We start from the raw sequence: 21,553 nt of genomic DNA, 5'->3' as shown, positions 1-21,553 counted from the left end.
CCTTGCATGAACCTGGCCAACCTGAGAAACACTTTCAGCGGCGCAATATTCTTTCGACAACCTTCAAACGGCCGTGATGAGGTCGATCACCGTAAGCTTACAAACACAAGTCAGCTACTCTTAACGTCTGGATTATGGGTTGATCGACTGGTACGGTGAACGGCATCCTAGCTGGTGTATAACCAAGATAGTCTTGAAAAAAATTACAACCGATTTAAATGTCTTGGCGAAATGCGAAGTCGCGTTTAATTTCTCTTTTGGCTCCAGGCTTAGATTTCAAGGCCAGGCTTCAGGCAAATGTCTGAGAAGTCGGTGACTTGGGAACTTAGTGGGAGCGCACTATAAAATTTTGGAACCATTTAACGTATCTTAAGACTTAAGAGGGCACTGCGGCAGAGGTGTGTCCAGGATCCACTGTGCACGGATTAAAGTTGGTGAAGACGACGACATGCAATGCACTGCGGGAGATAGTGGCAGTTAAACACGAGCGGTGATCGGTTGCGGCGAAAGCGTAGTGCTCTCCTTCACTGACCAGCGAAGCTGCTGTGCTCGCGGCGCAGTCGCTGCTGCATTTATTAACGCGATAGCCTTAAAGGTCCCGTTCATGAGGAAATTTCGTGTCGGCGTTTGCGTCGATGTTGTGAGCGAAAAATCACAGGCATGGCTCTGGTGGGTGGCGTCCAGAGACCAACCTAGGTGGCAGGTGGACCACCCAGCTCACGTGATCTCGTGACATCATCACAATGCACCCACCGGACAATGTGCAAACTGTAGCGCAGTGGGGCAGCTTAACCGCTACACCACTGCGCCAGAAGGGTTATGATGACCCCCATGGATATATGAATGTAATGTAGAGGATGACCTTCTGCATATATGGGAATTAGCTCATTACGCCTACGCGTCATATTCTTAAGGCGGCGCTCAAGTGTCCCCTGCAATTCTTTTATTTTCGCAGGTGTAGCTGGCTTCAGACAAACACGAAACGGGTTTTCTCAATGCAGGAAGCCGTAGTGCAAGCGCACTGAATACCTGCATTGCTATAACGTAAAGAATCTGCGCACGGGCGAGGACAGACACACTCGCTTGAACATAAGACAGGTCCTTGAAACTGCATGTAGTTGAGCGTGTCGGCGCAGATAAGAGGGTACCCTGAGAAAACAGCGCGTTGACATCGAACACAAAAAAGGAGAGCAAATGACACATGGCGTTAGACTGCACAATTGGACTTCTGTTCCGCACACAGAGGGTATGGGCGTCAAGTGTAACAGATCTGCCTTTCCCCAATTCTTTCACTCCTGTTTTTGTGAGATTTGTCTCCTTGTGTACCTTTTTAACTCTTTACTTCGATTATCCCCACCAAATTCTGTCCTTAAGTTCGCCGCGACAGGAATAAACGTAAGTTGCTAGCTGGCGCATTGCGCGTTGTGTTGCCTATTCTCGGTCACCGTGTCACTGCGCAGTTTTAATGCGATACGATTAGAACTCCCCTTTCGAGAAAAAAAAATAGCTGGGATTTAACTACTGCTGAACCTGGTTAGAGTACGAAAGCTGCGGTGTATCGGGCAAATAGACGTGGCTGGGCGCCTGTAACGTTGAGTACGTTTCCCAGACTGGATAGACAGCGCACCCACCCTGCCACCCTGACAGGTGGCTGTTAAATTAATGGTTGATCGCGTGTCACCAAATGAACGCTGCGGCCTATTCTACCGCCCTCTACTGGCGAATCTAGGGGTCAAAGGTCAAGTGGTGCAACACTATTGCAGACCACATATAGTAAGGCCTATAGCCACATTATACCTCTGGCTCACTTGAAGGTGAACCGGCTTATCACTGCAAAATCGGCATTACTCCGCGTAGTGATGCTTGGCTTCAAAAATGTCCGGCGTCCGTTGTTTTTGGAGCTTCCGATAATCACCTACCATGGTTGGCATGTGTCTAACATAAAAGAAATCCCCCTCTTCGAGAGGGGGTAGAGGACGGAAAGCGGCTGCCACGGTAAAAAAAACAGTGTGGCTGCCGTGTGCGGGAAGGTTCTGACGCAGGCGGAGGGATTCACAACATGAGGGTGGTTGAAACTGGAGCAACTGGGTGAGTGACTACCATAGGAATTGGAGAGGGAGCAGGAAAGTGAGTTGAGAAAAGGAGCGCAAGTAACAAAGCGCTCACTTCCGTTAAAGTAGTTGTTTTATGAACCACCTCGAGACCGAAGTGTCGACAGATACTAGGCATGAGACATGCAATCGACGGCGAAATGTGCAAGTCAAGGGTAAATAATTTAAAAGAAGACTAATCGTGCAGTAAAGATGGATATGGAGAAATGCCTGTACGTGTCGCTGTATGGGAAAGAAAGAAAGAAATTGGATCTAAGGAATGCGTGGAAGGAAAGTAAGGCTACGCATTTCCGTCGCAGAGGCGAACGATCAGCTGCCAATTATTTTCTCATCACATTATTTGATGTTCTCAGAAATCAAAAAGGTCGCTTAGGAGGTCTAGAACGGCGCCAGCTATACATCGATCAAGCAGACAACTTAGCAGTTTGTTCTGTACACCTTACCGTGAGCACCATTTCGTCGTTCTCCTTCTTGACGAAGAATGGCCACCACCCTTTAACGCGCCGTTGCTTGAAGAGCGAGATGGTGGGCACGTTGGCGTCCGCCTTGAGCATGTTCAAGCCACACAGCTTGGACGACTTGGCGCCACGCGGGAACCGGTTCAGGTCCAGCGTGATGGCACCTGCACGGCAAGAGGTCGCGTTTTATACATGCGGTCTCCAGGTGTTTCATGACCAAAAGCTGAGGCTAACCCTGGAGTTAGCCTCGTTACTGGGCGCATCACCGGCGGGCCTCTTGGTATGCTCTATGAATTTTACCAGGAAACCTTGCCCTGTTTGCTTACGCTCAAAACAGCCGACACTCAGCTTTATCATTTGCATGTGATAGGAGATGCGGCCAGATTTTTCTCGAACAATGGCAGCCACGCGCAACTGCTTTCGCTTTGTTCCACGTTGTTGTAGTTCCTTTGGTGCCGTTTTCGGCGGTTCCTTGAGCACGGCCGAGAGCAGAAAACATTGTGTGACGACCCTCAAGCATGCTTCTTGTACGTCGCCGCCGATTCATTCAGTTATTTGCTGGCGCGAGTCAGCCCAGTGAAGTTTCTTCTGGAAGCCTTTTCGCTGTCTTGCTGACTGCCGTCGCAAATGCATGACTTACGGCTGTATCACTTGGAAACAGTTGCGTGCGGCTCTGATCATTTGAGATAAGTCTGCAGGCCTCTCGTGTCGCAAGCAAATGCTAAAGCCGAGTAGCGGAGGCTTGGAGCGTGATGAAACAGTACAAATGTTCGTGGCAATACGATTGAGCAGAAGTCCTATGACTAGAGCTAGAGTCCTGTGGAATTTGTTAGAGTGTAGGTTATTTCAGGCTACATTGCCAGTACAGTGGAACCAGTTGTACACACGCTTATGACTGTATGTACTGAAGAGTTCTGACTAAACCCAGTGGAGCTAGTACACTGACGAATGTATCAAGTATCATTTGCTGCAATAACTGAGCATGGCATTCCTCTCGATAGAGCCACAGAATGTTATGGTTAGATATGGCATGGACGGTATGGTATGGTGCGGTACGCTACAGCACATCACAATATGGTACAGTATATACAGTTCCACATCGCAAAAGCCGCACGTGGGCTTTGAAGGGACTCCATACCTTGGGATTCATAGACGCGCGCTGACAGTGCAAAGCACATGGACATGTTTCCATTTTGAACGAAACTGCAGCAGTAGGGATTCGATCCTGCGACCTTAGGGTCAGGAGCCAAACGCCATGAAGCCACGACGGCGGGGTTAAAGTCACCGATATGTGAAATACGGCTGAGCGAAAGAAAATACGTTATATTGCGATATCCTGCACTTCATTTTACGAACGTAAAGTCACACTTTCCTTTAATGCAAAATTCGCCAAAACGAAAGTAATTATAGTCATAAGTGAGTCTATAGGCCAGCCAGTTTTATTTTGTTTCTCGCCAAGCTTCGTAAACGTCAAAGGTGTGGAACGCACTGGTTATTAGGTTTGCTTATTGTTAGTTATGGCAGAAAACAAAACCATTTCTTCCTCCAGTAGTATTAGCTGTCTGCCAGTGAACAAAACACAGGGGGCACCGAGTCTGAAAGCACCTGTTAGTACACCACGTCACAGGCGTGCGGTTTTGTAATAAGCCCGTCAACGACTATGAGACATTACAGCGCTGCTTATAACATTGCCAGCAGCCACGCGACTCGGAAATATTACGAACATAAGCGAAAATGCTCAAGAAGGCAGAGAAAAAACAGAAAAGAAGCCCGGCAAATGCGAAACAATATTGAGCTAGATGATGGACCAGCGCACGTCACATTCGATTGTCGTAATGGCGGCCCGTACGTCCATCAGGTATATTTTTCTCGACCACGATTCAATCATCTACTGATCTGATGCGTCCTTCAAAGCCGTAGCAAGGAATTCGAACCTCCTGCGATCAGGGGCTCCTTTGATAGTTATTACCGCGAACACAAGAGTACGACAAAGTTGTTTTGTTGGGGACCTCGCGTGAAAAGTCCGCGTACGTCCTTCATATGGTATAACGAACGAAATGACATTGATTGCCGTCACGCGACGAAGGTCATAGAGGTAGACGTGAGATGCGGCCCTCAGGCACTTCCTGCTTCACCTTTTTTTGTTATGGTGAAGAGCCGTCGGAAAAAGGGCGGGAAAACGTGACCACAGCACGTGAGAAGGAGCCCGAATTTCGAATGCCGGCGAACAAAACTTGTGAGCGTTTCTTTTGTAAGTGAATGCATATATGCAGAAAGAAAAGAAAAATCCGCGTGCCTGTCGACTGGCTTCAGACAGGCCTCTATGACTCATTCGGGCGAATAGAGGTGTATCCGACCAGCTTATATAGCTTCGGCCAGTGCGTAGTTGTTTGCACAAAAGCGGTAATGAGATGCTGCCGGCACGCAAACCAGAAAGCGCAGATGGCACATTTTGCACGTACAGAATTTCCAAGGGACGCCAGATCAGTGTGTGGCGGCGTTAGTGTTGCCAGAGGCACCATCGGCGAAGGGGTCTGAGTCCGGAATCGCGAGAGCGAACGCTAGTGAAGATTAGAGTGTTGCAGTACAGCCGGCGAATGCAGCACTGTCGACACTTTTATCCGCCGGCTCACCAACTACAGTTACCTGTACCCCTCAAGAAACGCAGGCGATTCCCCCGATCCCTCCCTGAACCAAAGGTTGTCTCCTACAACAACCTACAACAAGCTCCTTGGCGCTGGAGCTCACTTTCAGCGTGGAACACGGGAGAGTTTTGCAACCTCTGCCTCAAGGCACTGGACCCTGGACTGCGCCTTCGTCTTCCACGTAACTTAGCACGTCGCGAAGCAACATTGTTATGCCGTTTATGGATCGGTGTTGCTTTTACCAACCACTATGCTTTCCGGATGGGGATGGCCGACAGTCCTGCGTGTGAAAGCTGTGGTTGTGAGGAGACCATCGCTCATCTTCTCTGTGAGTGTCCTGCATTTGCGAGTGCAAGACATACACTGTGTTGTGCCCTGGAGCGCCTCGATCCTCGTCCATTAACAGAGCAAAAGATCCTCGGTCCGTGGCCACAGTAGTCGACTGCCCTCAAGGCATACAAGGCACTTTTTGCCTACTTGAGAGCGACTGGATTGAGTGACAAATTGTGACAGCGTTGTGCGTGTGTGTGTGTGTTATGCCTTTTTACCCTTCTCTCTTCCTCCTTTTAGTCCCATAATTCCTCTTCCCCAGTGCAGAGTAACCAAACGCAACCCCTTTCTGGTTAACATCCCTGCCTTTCCCTCCTCCTCTTTATCTATCTATCTACAACAAGCTTCGCTAAAAGTGCATTACCTGCCAATTGCCCTCAAGGAAAGACCTTTTTTAAATCAATGCTATGGTTAAGTGCATGGCAGTACACACGTCGTGACAATTGTGCGAGTCTATCGAACAGTGAAGCCAGCCGGAGGGGAAGGGGGTAAGGGTTGAAGATCGTGACCCACACGAATGCGTGTAAATAAAAGCTCAAAGTAATTCGGGTTTCACAGTGTACGTTTGATTCGTCTACTCGTTAGCAAAGTCGAGTGCATATTAGAATACTTTGTGAAAACATGAAATGTGATTGCAAAGCCGATATATTTTTAAAACACTACAATATTTGCGTGCAGTAATTGCACTCGGGGAGGGTGAGGAGGAAGGTGCGGCATGGGGAAGCGGCCACAAAGACAGATCGAAACTAGTTTCCAATTTTCGTATATCACAGTGCACTTTTCTATGCGACCATTCGCTAACTGCTGACAAATACTCTCCAGAAGAGCATCAAAAAGTGCCGAGCGTCATTCCGGAGATGGTGTAGTTCTGTGACGTCACGATAATTACGTGTTACCATGAAGAACATATATCCTACTACGCCTAGGCGCTCAGTCAGCTGGGTGTATCTCCGAACAACCTGACAACCTTTTCGCGTAGCCCGACATCCTGCCACGTGCATAACATTTTCTTCAAATGCAGTCGCTAAAACAATAAATCCCAGACACACCCGTATATGGAAGATAGTTCTGAAACTGCATGATAACCGAATCGTGCACCGATATGATAAGCGAACCGTGCACCAAACCAGACGACAGCGCCGCCGATATTCGACGTCTGGGAGCGCCCCCTATTTTTGTAATCACGGTAGGCTCACCGAGGAAGTCGTCGGCCGAGAAGTGGTCGGCGTCCCAGACCTGGAGTTCGAGACGCGCCGGGATCTTGCACTCGGTCTCGTCCCACGAGAACAGCGACTCCTTGCGCGAGATGACGATCTTCTCCTCGGCGGGCAGGTAGTCGAAGGGGAACACGAAGCGCCAGTTGAAGTTGCCTTCGCCCGTCAGCGACCGATAGTGGATGTCAGTGCATTGCGTGTCCTCCTGACCCTTCAGCCACCTGCAAGCAAGGAGGCTCTTTTCTAAGGTACTTTCATACTCAATTACTGGCTGTACCGACACAAGCGTGCTGAACTGAAGAAAGTGGAATAATTCAAGAAACCAGCACCTTACAGCTCATCTCAAGCGACGCAAGCCCAGCGTTTCTTCATTTCGCCAACTAGAGTCGTCTCAAGGCCGCGGGTGGCACATACCACATAACTACTAAATGGAAATTTTTCACTCGCAAGAATGAAAAAAAAATACAGAAGGCAGTGAGATGCTGCGTAAACATTACAATTATGATGGCGTACTCTTCATACACGCCCCAAAATTTATCAAAAAAATTATTCTTGAGGACAAACCAACTAGCTCAGACGGCCACAGAAAATCAACGAGATGCAGTGAACAATCAAGTTCACGCAATAATTGTGCGTTCAACGCCATACGGCACGTTATGGCCTCCTGACAAGCAAAATGCGTTTGTTCAGGTCTTACGGGATTGTTTGTCCCTGTTCTCACAATCGAGTACGAGCAAACACAGAAAGAAACACACCAAACGGAAGAAAGTTAGCGCATTGAAGAAAGCGGTGCCTTCAAGGTCAGGCAGAGTGGCTATGTTGCAAAGTGTGCACTGCAGCGAGGCTGCAATTCGTACGGTGTATCGGTGGAAAGAAGGCGCAGCTGCTAGTGTCAAAATTTTCTCTCAGTTAGTAGAGATTCACTCACCCTTTCACGTAGATGTCACTCATCTTCTCCCCTGTGAAGAACGCGTCATCCTCAAGCACCACGTCATCCGTGTTCCAGATGATGATGCGCAATTCGTAGCTACAAAACGTAGACAGAAAGGCAGATTTAGGCGCAATTCATAAGTTACAAAACGTGGTGAGATAGGCAGATGGCTTCAACTGTGGGCAAATTTGAAGTTGCCGCTTGGAGGAGCACGTTTCCGCCCCGCTACCTCTAACTAGGATTAGAGAGGCGGGGAAGGGAGTAAAGAGGAAGTAAGGAGAATAAAGGAGTAAAAGAGAGTAATCTGTCCTGCCGGCACTCCTTTTAATAAAAGGTAGTGCGCTAGAGGACAGCTTATTCCATTTTACTGCCATATTGGGCGTATTCGCGTTTAGAGTGCAGGTGTAAACTATTTAAGGCCTGACGAACACATGCAAGCAGAAATTTACCACAGACAGCTTCCGTAAACGCAAGATAGAACAGCGCCAGATCGCATATGCGATGGTCCAGGCATAGTAAAACCGCAGGAAGTGTTGTTTGGAAGCTTCACAGCAACAACATTCAGTTCCGGTCCCACTTGAAACAAAATTTGAACCCCTGACTCGATTATTTTGATTTCAGAGCAGACGTATGGTGCGAAAAATTATCCGCGCTAGTCTTTAAAAGATAAGCGAAACAAAATCACTCGAGTTTGTAGATTAAACGCATGTTTCCAATATTTCCGTATTTGATGCTACATTCTGCTAACCGACGTTCTAGTGTAACAACAAAGGGAGAAATAGCGTACTCTAAATAGCTCTAAAGAAGCAGGTCATTTTATGGGCACCTGTACAAAACGAAAACAAATATTTAGCTTCCTCTTGTCGCCTTATTGAGCAGTGCGATGTGCCAACTTTCAGGAGTCTTACGAGACCTCACCAATGTGGTTATCTCTGTCTGGTTAGGTGACCGGATGAGATTAAAAGTTTGCGGGGATACGGTGGCGCAGATGGCAAAGTACTGGGTTAATTGGAGAGACTTAGGGGAGGCCTCTGCCCTGCACTGTGCATAGCCAGGCTGATGATGATGACGAATCGAACTAGTTTTTTTGTTACATTTATTCTGGACTAACGAATTGAATCACGGGTCCAATATTCAACAGGTGCCTGTATTTTTTTTCCTTCGCATTGGTATTATCGTCTGGCTGCGGCTTGAAGGAAAAAATTATACTAAAAGAATATGCATCACTTGCCTCTTGGGCTTCCGGGGAGAGATGTCAACCGCAGGCCCAGGTAGTGGCATGTCCATTGGGAACATGTCGACCCACATCTCCAGCTTCCCCTGAACAGCACAGGCAAGAGGAAGGCAGGAATGTGTCAAGGGTGCATCGGAAAATTTAAGCCTTTCAATTTTGGGCACGAGCTGCGCGCACATTTTTCGTGTGTATTAAACAGGACCACAGAAAACAAGAGCGCATTGATACAGAAAAAGAATTTTTTTTTCACCAAAAGTTCTGGAACGCTATAAAAATCTCCGGGGTGATTGTGGATTTTGTCCCGTGAGTACATCACGACCACTTCGACAGTCGCGCGCGCGCGTAGCACCCGACCGAGAAAACGTCGTTTTTGTGCTTCCAATTTTTTTTTGAACTCCCGCTCATGTTTACGATGTCGAAACATCAAACAAATGCAGAAGGCAAGGCAGCAAGACACTCTTGGAGACAAATTAAGCCGCAGAGACATTGACTCATTAGCACCGCCGCCACTGGGCAGAAATTGTTATAAAATAAATTAAAGCGCTACTTTTGATGCACTTTTCTGGATAAAATGGAGGAGAGCACAACAGCCACTGTTCTCATAATTTTTTGGATAACAAACAACGTTCAGAAGAAAACACACACCCGCCGCGGTGGCTCAGTGGTTAGGGCGCTCGACTACTGATCCGGAGTTCCCGGGTTCGAACCCGACCGCGGCGGCTGCGTTTTTATGGAGGAAAAACGCTAAGGCGCCCGTGTGCTGTGCGATGTCAGTGCACGTTAAAGATCCCCAGGTGGTCGAAATTATTCCGGAGCCCTCCACTACGGCACCTATTTCTTCCTTTCTTCTTTCACTCCCTCCCTTATCCCTTCCCATACGGCGCGGTTCAGGTGTCCTACGATATATGAGACAGGTACTGCGCCATTTCCTTTCCCAAAAAAACCAATTATTATTATTATTATTATTAATAAAACACACATAAGACAAGAACGGAGGCGGAATCCAACCACGTCTGATGTGTCATTTGTTCGGCATGACTTCCTTTTTAAGTTAATGTCATGTCCAAAACTTCTAACACGCCAAAAACCTTCTTCCTACGTCTGAAAAACTGCTCCTTCTTGTCTGAGCGTGCGGTTGGTACCAGATGCTCAGTGTACACACCTGTAAACGTCTGCAGACCTATAAGTCAACGTGGAATACAGAGTCTGAAACCCACAGTGAGTAGGTAGATCGAGCACGATAACACTGCCTAATGAGTGCAGTTAAACAGCCTCTGCTCATGCTGATATTTTCGGTTCCTTGAATACCTGTTCTATGCCAGGTTTGTCAGGGTGGTACAAAGCCCTGGTCTCGACATGCTCGGGCACCAGGGGGCATCCCACTTTGGGTACCTCCTCCCAGCGGTTCAGCACGGCCAGGCTTTGGTGTTCGTCGGTGAGCTTGTTGCTACCTGCGGGGACGTGAAAGGGTGACCGAAATGGCACTGCACCCGATGCGCAATGGTACGAGTGTGCCCTAGACGCCTCGTGCCAGGTTCAGCGAAAATTTTTAAATATGAAATTTTTTTACCGCGTTTCCTATTTCATAACAATTATATGACCGGCCAGTGCATTTGGGACACGTGCTGACTCCCGGAAAATCAGAGTATTTAGTAGTTATTTACGTGCGCGTGCTTCCCTGTGATGTTGCGTTTCTATTTTTATGGCCACAGAAACGAAACTCATACATGACAGCATGCAGTGGGCACCCAATTTTTTTCAATCAATTAGGGTATACAACAACCTAAAACAAAATTTTATTAAGCATGGATAGAGGTCGTATATACTAATAAGTGCGAAACCGTCGGTTGCGATCAAAAACTTAAAAATTTCGTTCATACTGGCATTGAAATCTAAACTGCATCAATGATGTAACAGGGCATGGTAACAAGGAAGCGCATGTGTACATGTAAGTAAATCGATTTTCATAAACTGTAAGAGAGACTGTTTCAACTACTGATCTCTGTTACATGTATTCGTGTGTTGATCCTAATGAAGTTTCGTCCGCTGCACTTGAAGGGTGTACAATAAGTTAAATTCCTCAGCAGCTCATTTGTACTTAGACGTCTAGTAATGCAGCCAGTCACAATTACTAATTAGTTGTTTTTAAATAAAGAAAGAAATTTGGAGAAACGAGTGCGCATTTTGTGCCAAAGCAGCTGAACTTGTGATGTCATGTGCGACGTCATGAAGCTGACAGCCGTGACCAGGCCAGCTGCTTGCAAATACAGTACTTCCCCTTTCGTGCTTTCTTTGCAAAATTTTTGTGCACTACACACTTAGTCGTGCACCATTTAGTGTGACCGCTTCAACATACTAAACCAGGTTTGCTTTATCAAGCTACGCGTTTTGTTGTTTCTCGGAAACAATCATTAAGAAGCACAGTTAATAGATTTGCTCGTTTTAAAACTTTTTAAAATTTTATAACTAACATGCTCACAAGAACGGCGCAAGTCATTTTGAACACATTAGATGGTAATGTCAGGATACCAGTACTCAAGTTTCGTTTGTTTCATTGCATGTGTAATTTGAACAATGGTAACACAGGTATGCTAGACGTTTTGAAGCATCCTGGGATCAAGCTTGGTTCGTCCACGTAGAAAGCTTGGCCGGAAAGTCACCATTAAAGTATCCGGAAATCTTTTTTTCGGTCTACAGGTGCCGCGAAAAACAAAAGAAAAGTTAGCTGCTCCACGAGTAAAATGGAAGAAAAGTGACATTCACGAGCAGCTGAGCAACAAACATGGATTTTAAAAACCGTGTGCGTTGCTTATTGGCACTTCTAGTCATTTATATTCTTCATTCTCTCCTTCTCCAAACTCACTTTTTTTTTGCCATTTGGTCTTACGCGAGAAATCTTAGCTTTATTCATTTGCAAGATTTCTTATTGAAACTTTATACGCTCAGTTCTTATATATCTTGCTGTGCAATGAACCACAACAAGTAAAATCGGGTGATTTATTTTCTTGCTGCTGTAAGTTTTCTCGAAAGTTGCCGATAAGAAAACAGCTTTTTTTGTAGTTTTACTATTGCACAACAATTCATGATACCGTAATTATTCTGTTTCCTTGCCCAGCTTCTGCCTTAATGTGCACAACAGCGAAAATAAATTAACTTGCGATGAACTTAGTTAAAATTGTGACTGCTGGAGTCAGATGGCTATTCAGTACGTATTTTTCATATAAAATAAACTAAATTTTTCATCCGTTTCAAACTTTTGATTAGGTAAAACAGCTCTACAAAACACGACACAGCTGCAACATATACACTGTACAGAACACAGAAGGACAGATCATTTCTTTTCGGTTAAAATGACCCTTACTTCTTTCGTGGAGGCTACAGTCAGCAGCAGTACAGCGCACGAAAGCGTTGGAATTTTTTCCTAGCAAGCTTGCGTGCAATAATAATATAATAAAAACATCATAGACTATCATTCATCGAGAGTACACGTAAGCATGAAATGCACTGCAGGAAAGGTGTACCGTAATATTCACCGGTACTGATAGGCGCACACGAGTCTTGGACAGCGTCCCTCATCAGCCACTTTTCTTTCCTTCAGCTTTTCTTCACGAGCGACGGCTTGCCTGTCTTTATTTTCCGCTTTTTAAGCATGGCGGCCTGCGCGACCAGCACTCGCCATAAGAAGAAGAGCTGGTGTCAGCATGTGCTACCCAGAACGCTGGGACGTTCGCCGCGGCTGGACGCCGCCGTCACCGCCTCCACCGACCTACACTTGAATAAGAAATTTAAGGCCTCAGAGATCACCAAACCGTGCTGGTAACATCTCGGAGGTCATGACAGAGAGCTGGTTATTGGCTCTGCTAATAGATGGCGCCACAAGATCCGTGTTCTAGGGTTCGAGTGCATTATTCAATGACGGCAACTCACGCGGTGCTCTCGCCCATCCTATAAAGTGCCACTTAGCTTGCGTCTGTCGGGCTGTAGGGCAAAACTTTCGGTGCTTCGCGCCGCGCGATAACTTCGCCCACCACGGGGCTACAAAGTCGCTCTTGTTGACGCATGTGCTGCTTCAGCGGCAGCACAGCACGTAGCACCAGGCGGACTGGAAGTTTCGCCAGAGTTCGTTTAGGTTCGCCTCCCTGTTCTCCGCCGTTCTGACGCTAAAATCATCCGTGGCGTGCCCACAACGGGAGCGAAAAGCATTCCATGCTGAAGAGTGCTATGGGCAGTGAATGAAACAACGACTACGGACGTAGCTATTGGCAATAAGTTGGTCGCGCACACCTTCGTCCTCGACGTCCGAACGGAAGACGAACGTCTTGCTGCCGACCTTGACCCTGTTGAAGGTGAAGTGAGGCCCGTCCAGCTTGGTGTCCCGGCACAGCTTGGCGAGCACCTGGCTCGGTCGGAGCGGATCCCGCCACTGGTTTGGGCCGTAACTGAGAGAAAGGGAGGAGGAGAAGAAAAACTCACAGGATGGTTACGACAATGTAACGCGATATTCAGCGACAACTGTTGAGGCGTTTAGTCACGTGACCACTGGTGCAGTGGTCACGTGATGCACCGCTGCACTGGCTGGCGGCTGTTCCAAAAAGAGCCACCCTTAGGCTTATACAACCCAGGTTGACCGGCGCAACCGGTGGGTGTGCTGACGGCGACGATGGCGCCGGGAAACCCGGAGACGGGCGCCTAACAGCTATCGCTGTAAAAGAGAGAACGCTCACCAGCGCTCTACGGTAGAGTCAAACAGGCGCTGAATTCCTGTTGACTTCTGTGTTTGTATACATTTAAAACAAAGACTGGCTTACGAAGTATACAAATGCATGATAAGGAGCGCAGATGAAACATAAGTAGGCTGACAAACTTCAAGAAGAAAAACCAAGGTTTTACTATCGCCTCGAACGGTGACCAGGCTCCATCAGAGTATAACCCAATGAATTTCTTATAAGTGTGCACCAATGCGGAGCCATACGGATAGAAAGAAAATAAGACATTGAATTGTTTCCATTCGGTACCAACTGAGTACTAAAGTTTCATTACAGTCGACACGGGTCGGTTTTCATTGCCATGTTAGTGGTACAGGCGGAGGCCTTTCTAAGTCAACTTCAATTTACTAAAGCATTATTTCATTAAAGCGCGCATTTCTGCTTAAGTTTCCAACGGAATCGGTAGAGCGGTGCGAAAACCGAGTTATGCTTTGGTTCGAAGCCTCTGATGTAAGAGCCACCACGGTGGTTGAGAGGTTCTGGCGCTCGGCTGCTGGCCAAAAATACGCGGGTTCGATCCCGGCCGCGGCGGCCGAATTTCGATGGAAGCGAAATTCTGGAGGCCCGTGTGCTGTGCGATGTCAGTGCATGTTAAAGAACCCCAGGTGGTCGAAATTTTCGGAGCCCTTCACTACGGCGTCTCTCATAGCATGAGTCGCTTTGGGACGTTAAACCCCGATAACCAAACCAAAGCCAACCAAACCTCTGATGTAAGTGAGGACTTCTCATAGATAGCAAACGTTGACTACCAGAAGAAATTAGGCTATCTTGATGGCCACAATAGTACGCAAACCAGAATGTTTTCAGTGACTCCTAAGGTTTTACTCCCTCAGTGCACACAAACGGTCGAATGTACATTCATGCATCAACAAAAAAATCAAAGCACAGTTCAATGCTTGTGGTGAGCACAGTGAGGGGGAGAAAAGTATTTAGTTTGTGGAATCTTAGAGAGGTCAGCCAGAGTAATCCGAATATAAGTGATAGGCGAAGAAAGAACAGAAATACAGAGAGAGAGTGAAGATAGCAGGCGATAGCATTAAATATGACGAAAGAAAAGCAGCAGTGACGTCCCACTCATGGAGCACATCTCAGCAACGCTGTGAGGAAAAAGAATTAACGTAGGTCGGTTTGAAAGAAGGAAGAGAAAAGCAAACAACCTAATGGAGGCCACCAGTATACGAGACGAAAACATGGTACAGTGTAAACTGGATGCCAAAGGCCCGTTACAAACATCATCCCATCTTTGCCTTCAAAGATCAGCGCCTGTTCAGAGACAGGTGTCCAGGATCATGTCACGCAAAATCTGGTAAGGTTTTAACATAGTTAAACAGCGTAGACGTTCGAAGTAAGCGGCGAATGCAAGACACCTTGAGGGTGATCTTGGCTGCAGCTGACGCAACGCTCCTCCGAACTAACCAGATCTTACCAGAGCTACTCCGAGATTTCACAAATGATGTTTGGTTATAAACGCGTTAAGCACTGCTTTCGCAATAAAGCTGTGGCACCACCCTTGCTACGCTCAGAGCAGAAGAGTTGGGAAAGGAGGTGTGTAAGGCAAAGGGGTGAAGAGTTGCCTTCTCGGAACTCACGTCTCGTATTTGCGCGGAATCCCGCACGTGGCCCGGTGGCGGCTGTAGAAGCGGTTCTCCAGGTCGATCTTGGTCTCGCCGATCAGGTCGTCGCTGCCCAGCAGGTCCCAGTCGTAGATCTGCACGTTCAGCAGCGAGTCCTGCGGGAAGGTGGCCTCCATCTCGAAGCACCTGCGAGCATGCCGGCCATCAGGGTGAGCCTGCTTGCACGCTTCTGATATGTCGCTCGCCTGGCTTTGACACCGCGTTGCCACTCAAGGCCGGTAAGAGATGACGATGCAGTCTGTTAGCACGTAATATGAGTAGCAAAAGTCTTTCTCAGTCCTCTTTTTCTCCCTACATTACGAATTTTGGTTATAGTAATTTTTATTATTCTAGTTTTTGTTCGTTTTTAATTTTTTTTCATCCTTGCATTATTTTGATTTTTATATTTTCACTTTTTATTCTTCGTTTTTCTAATTTTTATTTTTTATTCTTTATTTCCTTTTTCATTTCGTTTTTATGTTATTACATATATATTACTTATGAACTGTACCTTACTCCACTTTTACATTTTGGTTTTATACCATACAACTTGTGACTGACAGTTCGTGCGGACAACTTCCATCCACAGACTTCCGTCCAGAAACATCCGTCTACAGCTTCCGTCCACGCCACTCATAAGCGAAGAAAGGCTTACGCCTTAGAAAGGCATGACAAGGAGCTTTATAATTCCCGCCTAATTTTTCGCTATGGCTCCAGGGCACAACAGCACGACTGTGCGCCTGTAAACAAGAGGATTCTTTGCAAGGCATTTTAAAAGTTATTCTTAAGAGAGAAAGTGTCGCGAATTCCTTTTCAGTGTATACAAAGCATTCGGAAGTATAATGTAAATCTTCCCAATGGGCAATAGCAATTAATGAGCAAGTCTGAACAACTGTGTAGCACTTGCAGGAGTAACTGGTCAAGTGGAGGGTGCTTATGTATTCGTGACTTCAATGCGGCGAAAAGGAAAATGCCAACAAATTACGTCAACTGTGAAGCGTCCCCTGCCTTTGATAAACAAAAGAGGAATGAATAATTAGATAGAGCAAAGATAATGAGCGACTTTACTTGTGCTGATATAAACCAAGGAGCAGTCCTCTCCCTCCCATGCCACCAATGTAGCGAAACGCTTCAGCAACCACAATTTTAACAACCCCAAAGCGTCACTAACAGACCATGTAACTCACGTGTGAGACGAGAATACTTGAAGTTTTAATTAAACGCTTACTTCTTTTCGCAAATGCCTATCACGATGGCTTAACGATTTTGGGCCTCTGCTGCTCGCCAGAAGGTACCTGATTGAATAACCGGCTTCGATGCAGATATTAAAATGGAAGTAAAATTAGGAAACGCTTCCAAACTTGGGTATATGAGTGGGCTCACCATCTCCACTTTATAAAGTGTCAGCCACTACGGGAGGCTAGATGAAGAAATGGCAGGGAAGAAAAGCCTAGATAGTGGTTTGCAGATTGGAGTACAATACTAAGTAACGATTATATACGAACTGAAATTAAGCAAAGCGTAAGCCTCCCCCCCTCCCGAAAATATTAGGATATAGAGGTGTATTATGCCCGAAGCGCACTGAGCACGTCTACGGCCCACTTTATAAATTCGGTAGTGGTTTCAAAAGCGGTCTGTTAACTTCTGACTTCGCATCTACGCGTTTCAGAGAATTGTTACCTTTATTTTGAACGTTATAATTTCCATGGTTGTAAATAAGCTCTGTACTACATATTGCGGAAGAAGAGAAGGCGCGGGGAGGAGCGAGCGCGCGCAGAAGATAAAGATTTGGGGCCGCCGGCGGTGTTCCTTCGGCTCTCTCGGACCTGGTATGGTTTCCTTTGTTCGGGACCGCCGTCCTGTTGCATATTTTGGTGGCAGCGGTGGGATGGCGTCCACCCGCGCTCGGAAACAGGCTGCGGAAGCGGCCGAGGACGGCGAGGATGGCGACCGTGTGACGCGGCACACGGCGCGGCAGACGGCGCCGCTTATCTAGGGCGTTCCGGCAGCCCAACCCTTTCTCCGGCACTGTAGGCTAAAGTCACTGGAACGGGAAAAGTACCGCATTCGTTTTCTCTCGCCGCCGCGCCGGCCGGCCAGCGCGCGCGCGTTCCCGATTCGTTCTCCGCGGTGACGCGGTCATTCCTCGCCATAAATGGTCCGCTCGCTTCTTTCTCGCGGCCGCCGGCACACAGATAATCCGGAGCATTACGTGGCACTTGCTCTTATGGGCCGAGATCAGCGTGCACAGCAAGCGGCGCTGGACCAAATATGGCGGCTGGTTGTGGTACTTTTCCCGTTCCAGTGACTTTACTGGAGGCCGCCTTTGAGCGCCCCAATCGGCGGCTGGACAGACTAGAGGCGAGGTTGGAGGCGGTCGAGCATGGGCCCCGGAATGCTGTACCGACCGACACGAACCGCGGCGGGCCGGTGCCTTCCATCAACACCATGGAATCCGAACCCGTGCAAGTCGGGCTGGATTCGCTGTCCGACCTTGGTGTGCACGGCTCAGGTGCGTCACATCCGGCCTGCGCGCAGGGGGTGGCGGCGGAGTTATCAACTTTTGATGGCACTGGCACTTGGGATGCCTCCCAGCTCCAGCAGGACACCACCGTGGCGGCGCAGGGATGGGACGCCAGCACGAGGGCTGTGATGCTCGCCTCCAAGCTGCGGGGCCGAGCGGCGGAGCTGCTTCCGAACCTGCCCCGCACGGAGCTTGGCCGGTACGACGCCATCGCGGGCCTCCTAGCCGACCATTATGGGTCGGGCCAGCCCCGGCTCCAATACCAGCGCCTGCGTTCTCGCCGGCAGGAGCCTGGGGAAAGCTACCAGGACCCTTCCGCGGCTGTTCAGCGGTTGGCGTCGCAGTCGCTGCCAGTGCGCCACCGACCACCGTGGGTTTGGTCAGCACGGAAGGTTTTGTCGAAGCCGTTCCGGACTCGGAATTCCAGCGCGAGGTCCGCCTCGGGCGTCCCGAGTCCATCCGCGCAGCTGTGAACCTTGCTGTCGAGGCTGATACGATCTTGAGGACCACGCGCGCGGAGCAAGCGGCTGTTCGTACCCCCGCCACGGGGTGGGCTTCACGGTCCGTGGCCGCCGCCGCGGCTCCCGCCCGCAGAGGGTGCACCAGCTTGACCGAGACCTGCTTTCGTTGCGTCCAGCGGGGCCACTATTCGGCCCTGGCACGGACCCCCCCCCAACACCTGAGGCCCTACCGTGGGAGTCTTTCAATTTTGGCCTCACCCTGACCTCTGCGGAGCTCGCCACACTCAAGGCCCTACTGCAGCAACACCGCAGCTGCCTCGCTCTACGTGCCGTAGAACTCGGGTGTACTACCTGAACACACCACCGCATCGTCACTGCCGGTCACGGGCCCATCCACCATCAACCCCGTCGTGTCGCACCAGCCGAACGGCGGGTTATTCAGCAGCACGTGGCCGACATGCTAGACCAGGGCATTATTTCCCCTTCGTGCAGCCCCTGGTTTTCTCTCGTCGATCTTGTGCGGAAGAAGGATGGGGCGATCCGCTTCTACGTGGACTACCACGAGCTCAACGCCGTCACCCATCTAGACGCCTATCCGCTGCCTCGCCTTGACGACGCCCTGAACCGCCTGAAGGGGTCCCAATACTTCACCACCTTGGACCTCCTTTCGGGCTATTGGCAGGTGCCTCTTCACCCAGACGACGCGGGAAAGACAACGTTTGGGACGACTGACGGTCTTTGAGTTCAACTGGCTGTCCATTGGTCTCTAAAATGCGCCGGCCACCTTCCAACGCATCATGGACTGCGTCTTAGGCCATATGAAGTGGACTATGGCGTTGGTCTACCTGGACGACGTTATTGTCTACGTGGCTGCGTTCGACGAACACCAGCGACGCCTCAAACTTGTCCTCGAAGCCCTTATCTCTGCTGGGCTTCGCTTGAAACCAAAAAAATGCTTCTTCGGTTTCGCGTAGTGACGTAATTTGGTCACGTCGTAAACCGGCATGGTATTCGTCCCGACACGGAAGAACTACAAGCGCTCATAGCTTACGCAGCTCAAACCACTCCCAAGGAGCTGAAAAGTTTTCTTGGATTTGCTTCCTATTTCCTTCGCTTCATTCCGAACTTTGCCAAGCGAAGCGCTCCCTTGATCGCCATTTTTAAGAAGGCAGCCGTGTGGAATTGGACTCCGACCCAACAGCTCGCGTTGCTCGATGTCAAGAACGCCCTCCTCGAGCATACTACGTTAGCCCATTATGACGAATCAGCCCCCATTATCCTCCACACGGATGCTAGCCAGGATGGCCTCGGCGCACTCTTCCTGCAGGAAGACTAGTCTGGCAAACACAGGGCCCTAGCCTATGCCCGCCGCAAGCTCTCCGACGTCGAGCGCTGCTTGTACTTTTCGGAACTTGAGTGCCTCGCCGTTGTCTGGGCCGTCGAGAACTGCCGTCACTACCTGTACGGGCGTCATTTTACCATCGTGACGGACAACAGCGCCCTCACTTGGCTGCAGTCCGCCAAACATTTCAATGCGAAAATTGCGCGCTGTTACCTCCAACTTCAGGAGTACGATTTTACTGTAGTGCATCGGCGCGACTCTGCCCATCAGGATGGCGACTTCCTTTTGCGACACTCCTGTTCTGTGATGGCTTTGACGGAACTGAAGACCGTGCAAGCACAAGATCCCGACATCGCTGCCATAATCCGCCCTCTCAACACCGGTGCCGGCACACGCCACCGTAAACTGCGCCGGGTCTATCGCGTGGAGAACACCCTCTTGTGCCATGTGAAGCGGCTCTGTGGTCGACCTCTCGTGTGGTTGCCAGTGGTACAGACAACGCTGCGCTCGCAGGTTTTGTGCGCCTTTCCAGGTGACCAGCCCCCACGGGTGGTAACCTGGGCCGCGGCAAGACCTGCGCGCGATTATCGGAGCACTTTTGGTGGCCCAATTTGTTCAGGGATGTCAAGGAACACGTGGCGTCCTGCCAGACGCGTCTGTACCGGAAGCCGTCCACTCGAGCACCCATGCCTCCCTTGCAAGCCTTCTCGCCACCGAGTGCGCCTTTCGAACTGGTTGGCCTGGACCATTTGGGCCCGTTTCCGAAGACGCGCGCTGGCAATCGGTATATTCTGGTTGCGATCGATTACTTCTTGAAGTGGGTCGAAGCACTGCCCGTTCCGGACACGTCTTCGGGCCGTGCCGTCTCGTTTGTGGGACAGCACCTCATCCTTCGGCACGGTGTGCCCCGACGCCTCATTACGGACCGAGGAAGCTGCTTTATGTCGCATGAATTTGAGCGAGCCCTCCGTCTTTTTGGGATTGCGCACTCAACGACATCCCTCAACCATCCCCAGTGCAATGGCCTCATGGAGCGTGTTAACCGGACACTGACGGATATACTTGCGTCCTACGTTGCTCCATCTCACACAAACTGGAATCGTTTTGTTCCTGCCGCAGTTTTTGCCGTCAACACTGCGACGCAAGAAAAAACACGTGCGACGCCGTCCTCGGTCGTGTATGGCTGAACGCCCTCCATTCACCTCAATAAGCAGTTAGGCCTGCCCCATCCTATGGTGTCACCACCAGACTCCGCCCAACGACTTCAGCGTGCTCGCCTCGACGCCCAGCTCAACCTTCTCCGGGCCATGGCATGAGCATGTGCAAGCGGCCAATGAGGCAGCTACGCCACCTCCCTCCTTCCGACCCGACGATTTGGTCCTCGTTCGCCGCACCATCCGCGCTGCTGGGCGCGCCGCAAAGTTCTTGCCCCGGTACCTTTGGCCTTACCGTGTTGTTGGCCGGCTCGGCCCCGTGACGTACTGACTCGAAGATCTGCATGAGCATCGCCAACACGGTGTGCACCACATTTTTCCTGAACATGTTTCGAACATGAAGAGATATGTCTCCGGCACCCGCGGTGATCCAGACTTGGCTCCTGGATCACGCTTATTGGCTCCCACGTCCTCACCAGTGCCGGCGCTGCCTGCTGGCTCCAGGCCTCCCTCCCAGAATGCCGCCCATAAGTGGAGCGCCGTGCCTTAGGCGCACTCACAAGTTCCGAGGTGTGTCCGTCCAGACTGCGCCCATCGAAGCAACCCCGTGACCCACAGGCAAACTAGAGAAGGGCAAGCGCGGCGATGTGCTTCCAAAAGCAAACACAAGCACCATCGCCCGACTATGCCGCCGGAACCGAAAGTCAGGCTAAGCTGGAGGTGAACGGCTTAATGGAACCACTGTCTGGAGGCGAGCAGGAGCCCTCACC

General features: G+C 49.5%; 1 protein-coding gene across 1 annotated transcript in view; it reads right to left on the bottom strand.

Annotated features, from left to right (window-relative positions):
• Positions 1 to 21,553, bottom strand: part of mfr (ferlin family C2 domain-containing myoferlin misfire) — a 321,798-nt gene that overhangs the window by 7,866 nt on the left and 292,379 nt on the right. The window contains exons 38-44 of the mRNA XM_077639248.1: positions 15,279 to 15,449; positions 13,208 to 13,362; positions 10,232 to 10,374; positions 8,921 to 9,009; positions 7,687 to 7,785; positions 6,741 to 6,979; positions 2,555 to 2,733 (exon numbers count right to left, since the gene is read on the bottom strand). Coding sequence (XP_077495374.1) covers positions 2,555 to 2,733; positions 6,741 to 6,979; positions 7,687 to 7,785; positions 8,921 to 9,009; positions 10,232 to 10,374; positions 13,208 to 13,362; positions 15,279 to 15,449 — 1,075 coding nt within the window. The remainder of the gene's footprint in view (positions 1 to 2,554; positions 2,734 to 6,740; positions 6,980 to 7,686; positions 7,786 to 8,920; positions 9,010 to 10,231; positions 10,375 to 13,207; positions 13,363 to 15,278; positions 15,450 to 21,553) is intronic.

This window comes from Amblyomma americanum, chromosome 10, assembly GCF_052857255.1.
Source record: "Amblyomma americanum isolate KBUSLIRL-KWMA chromosome 10, ASM5285725v1, whole genome shotgun sequence".
NCBI classification, from domain to species: domain Eukaryota; kingdom Metazoa; phylum Arthropoda; class Arachnida; order Ixodida; family Ixodidae; genus Amblyomma; species Amblyomma americanum.
Note: the sequence above shows the minus strand (reverse complement) of the source record. Positions and strands in the feature narration are given on the sequence as shown.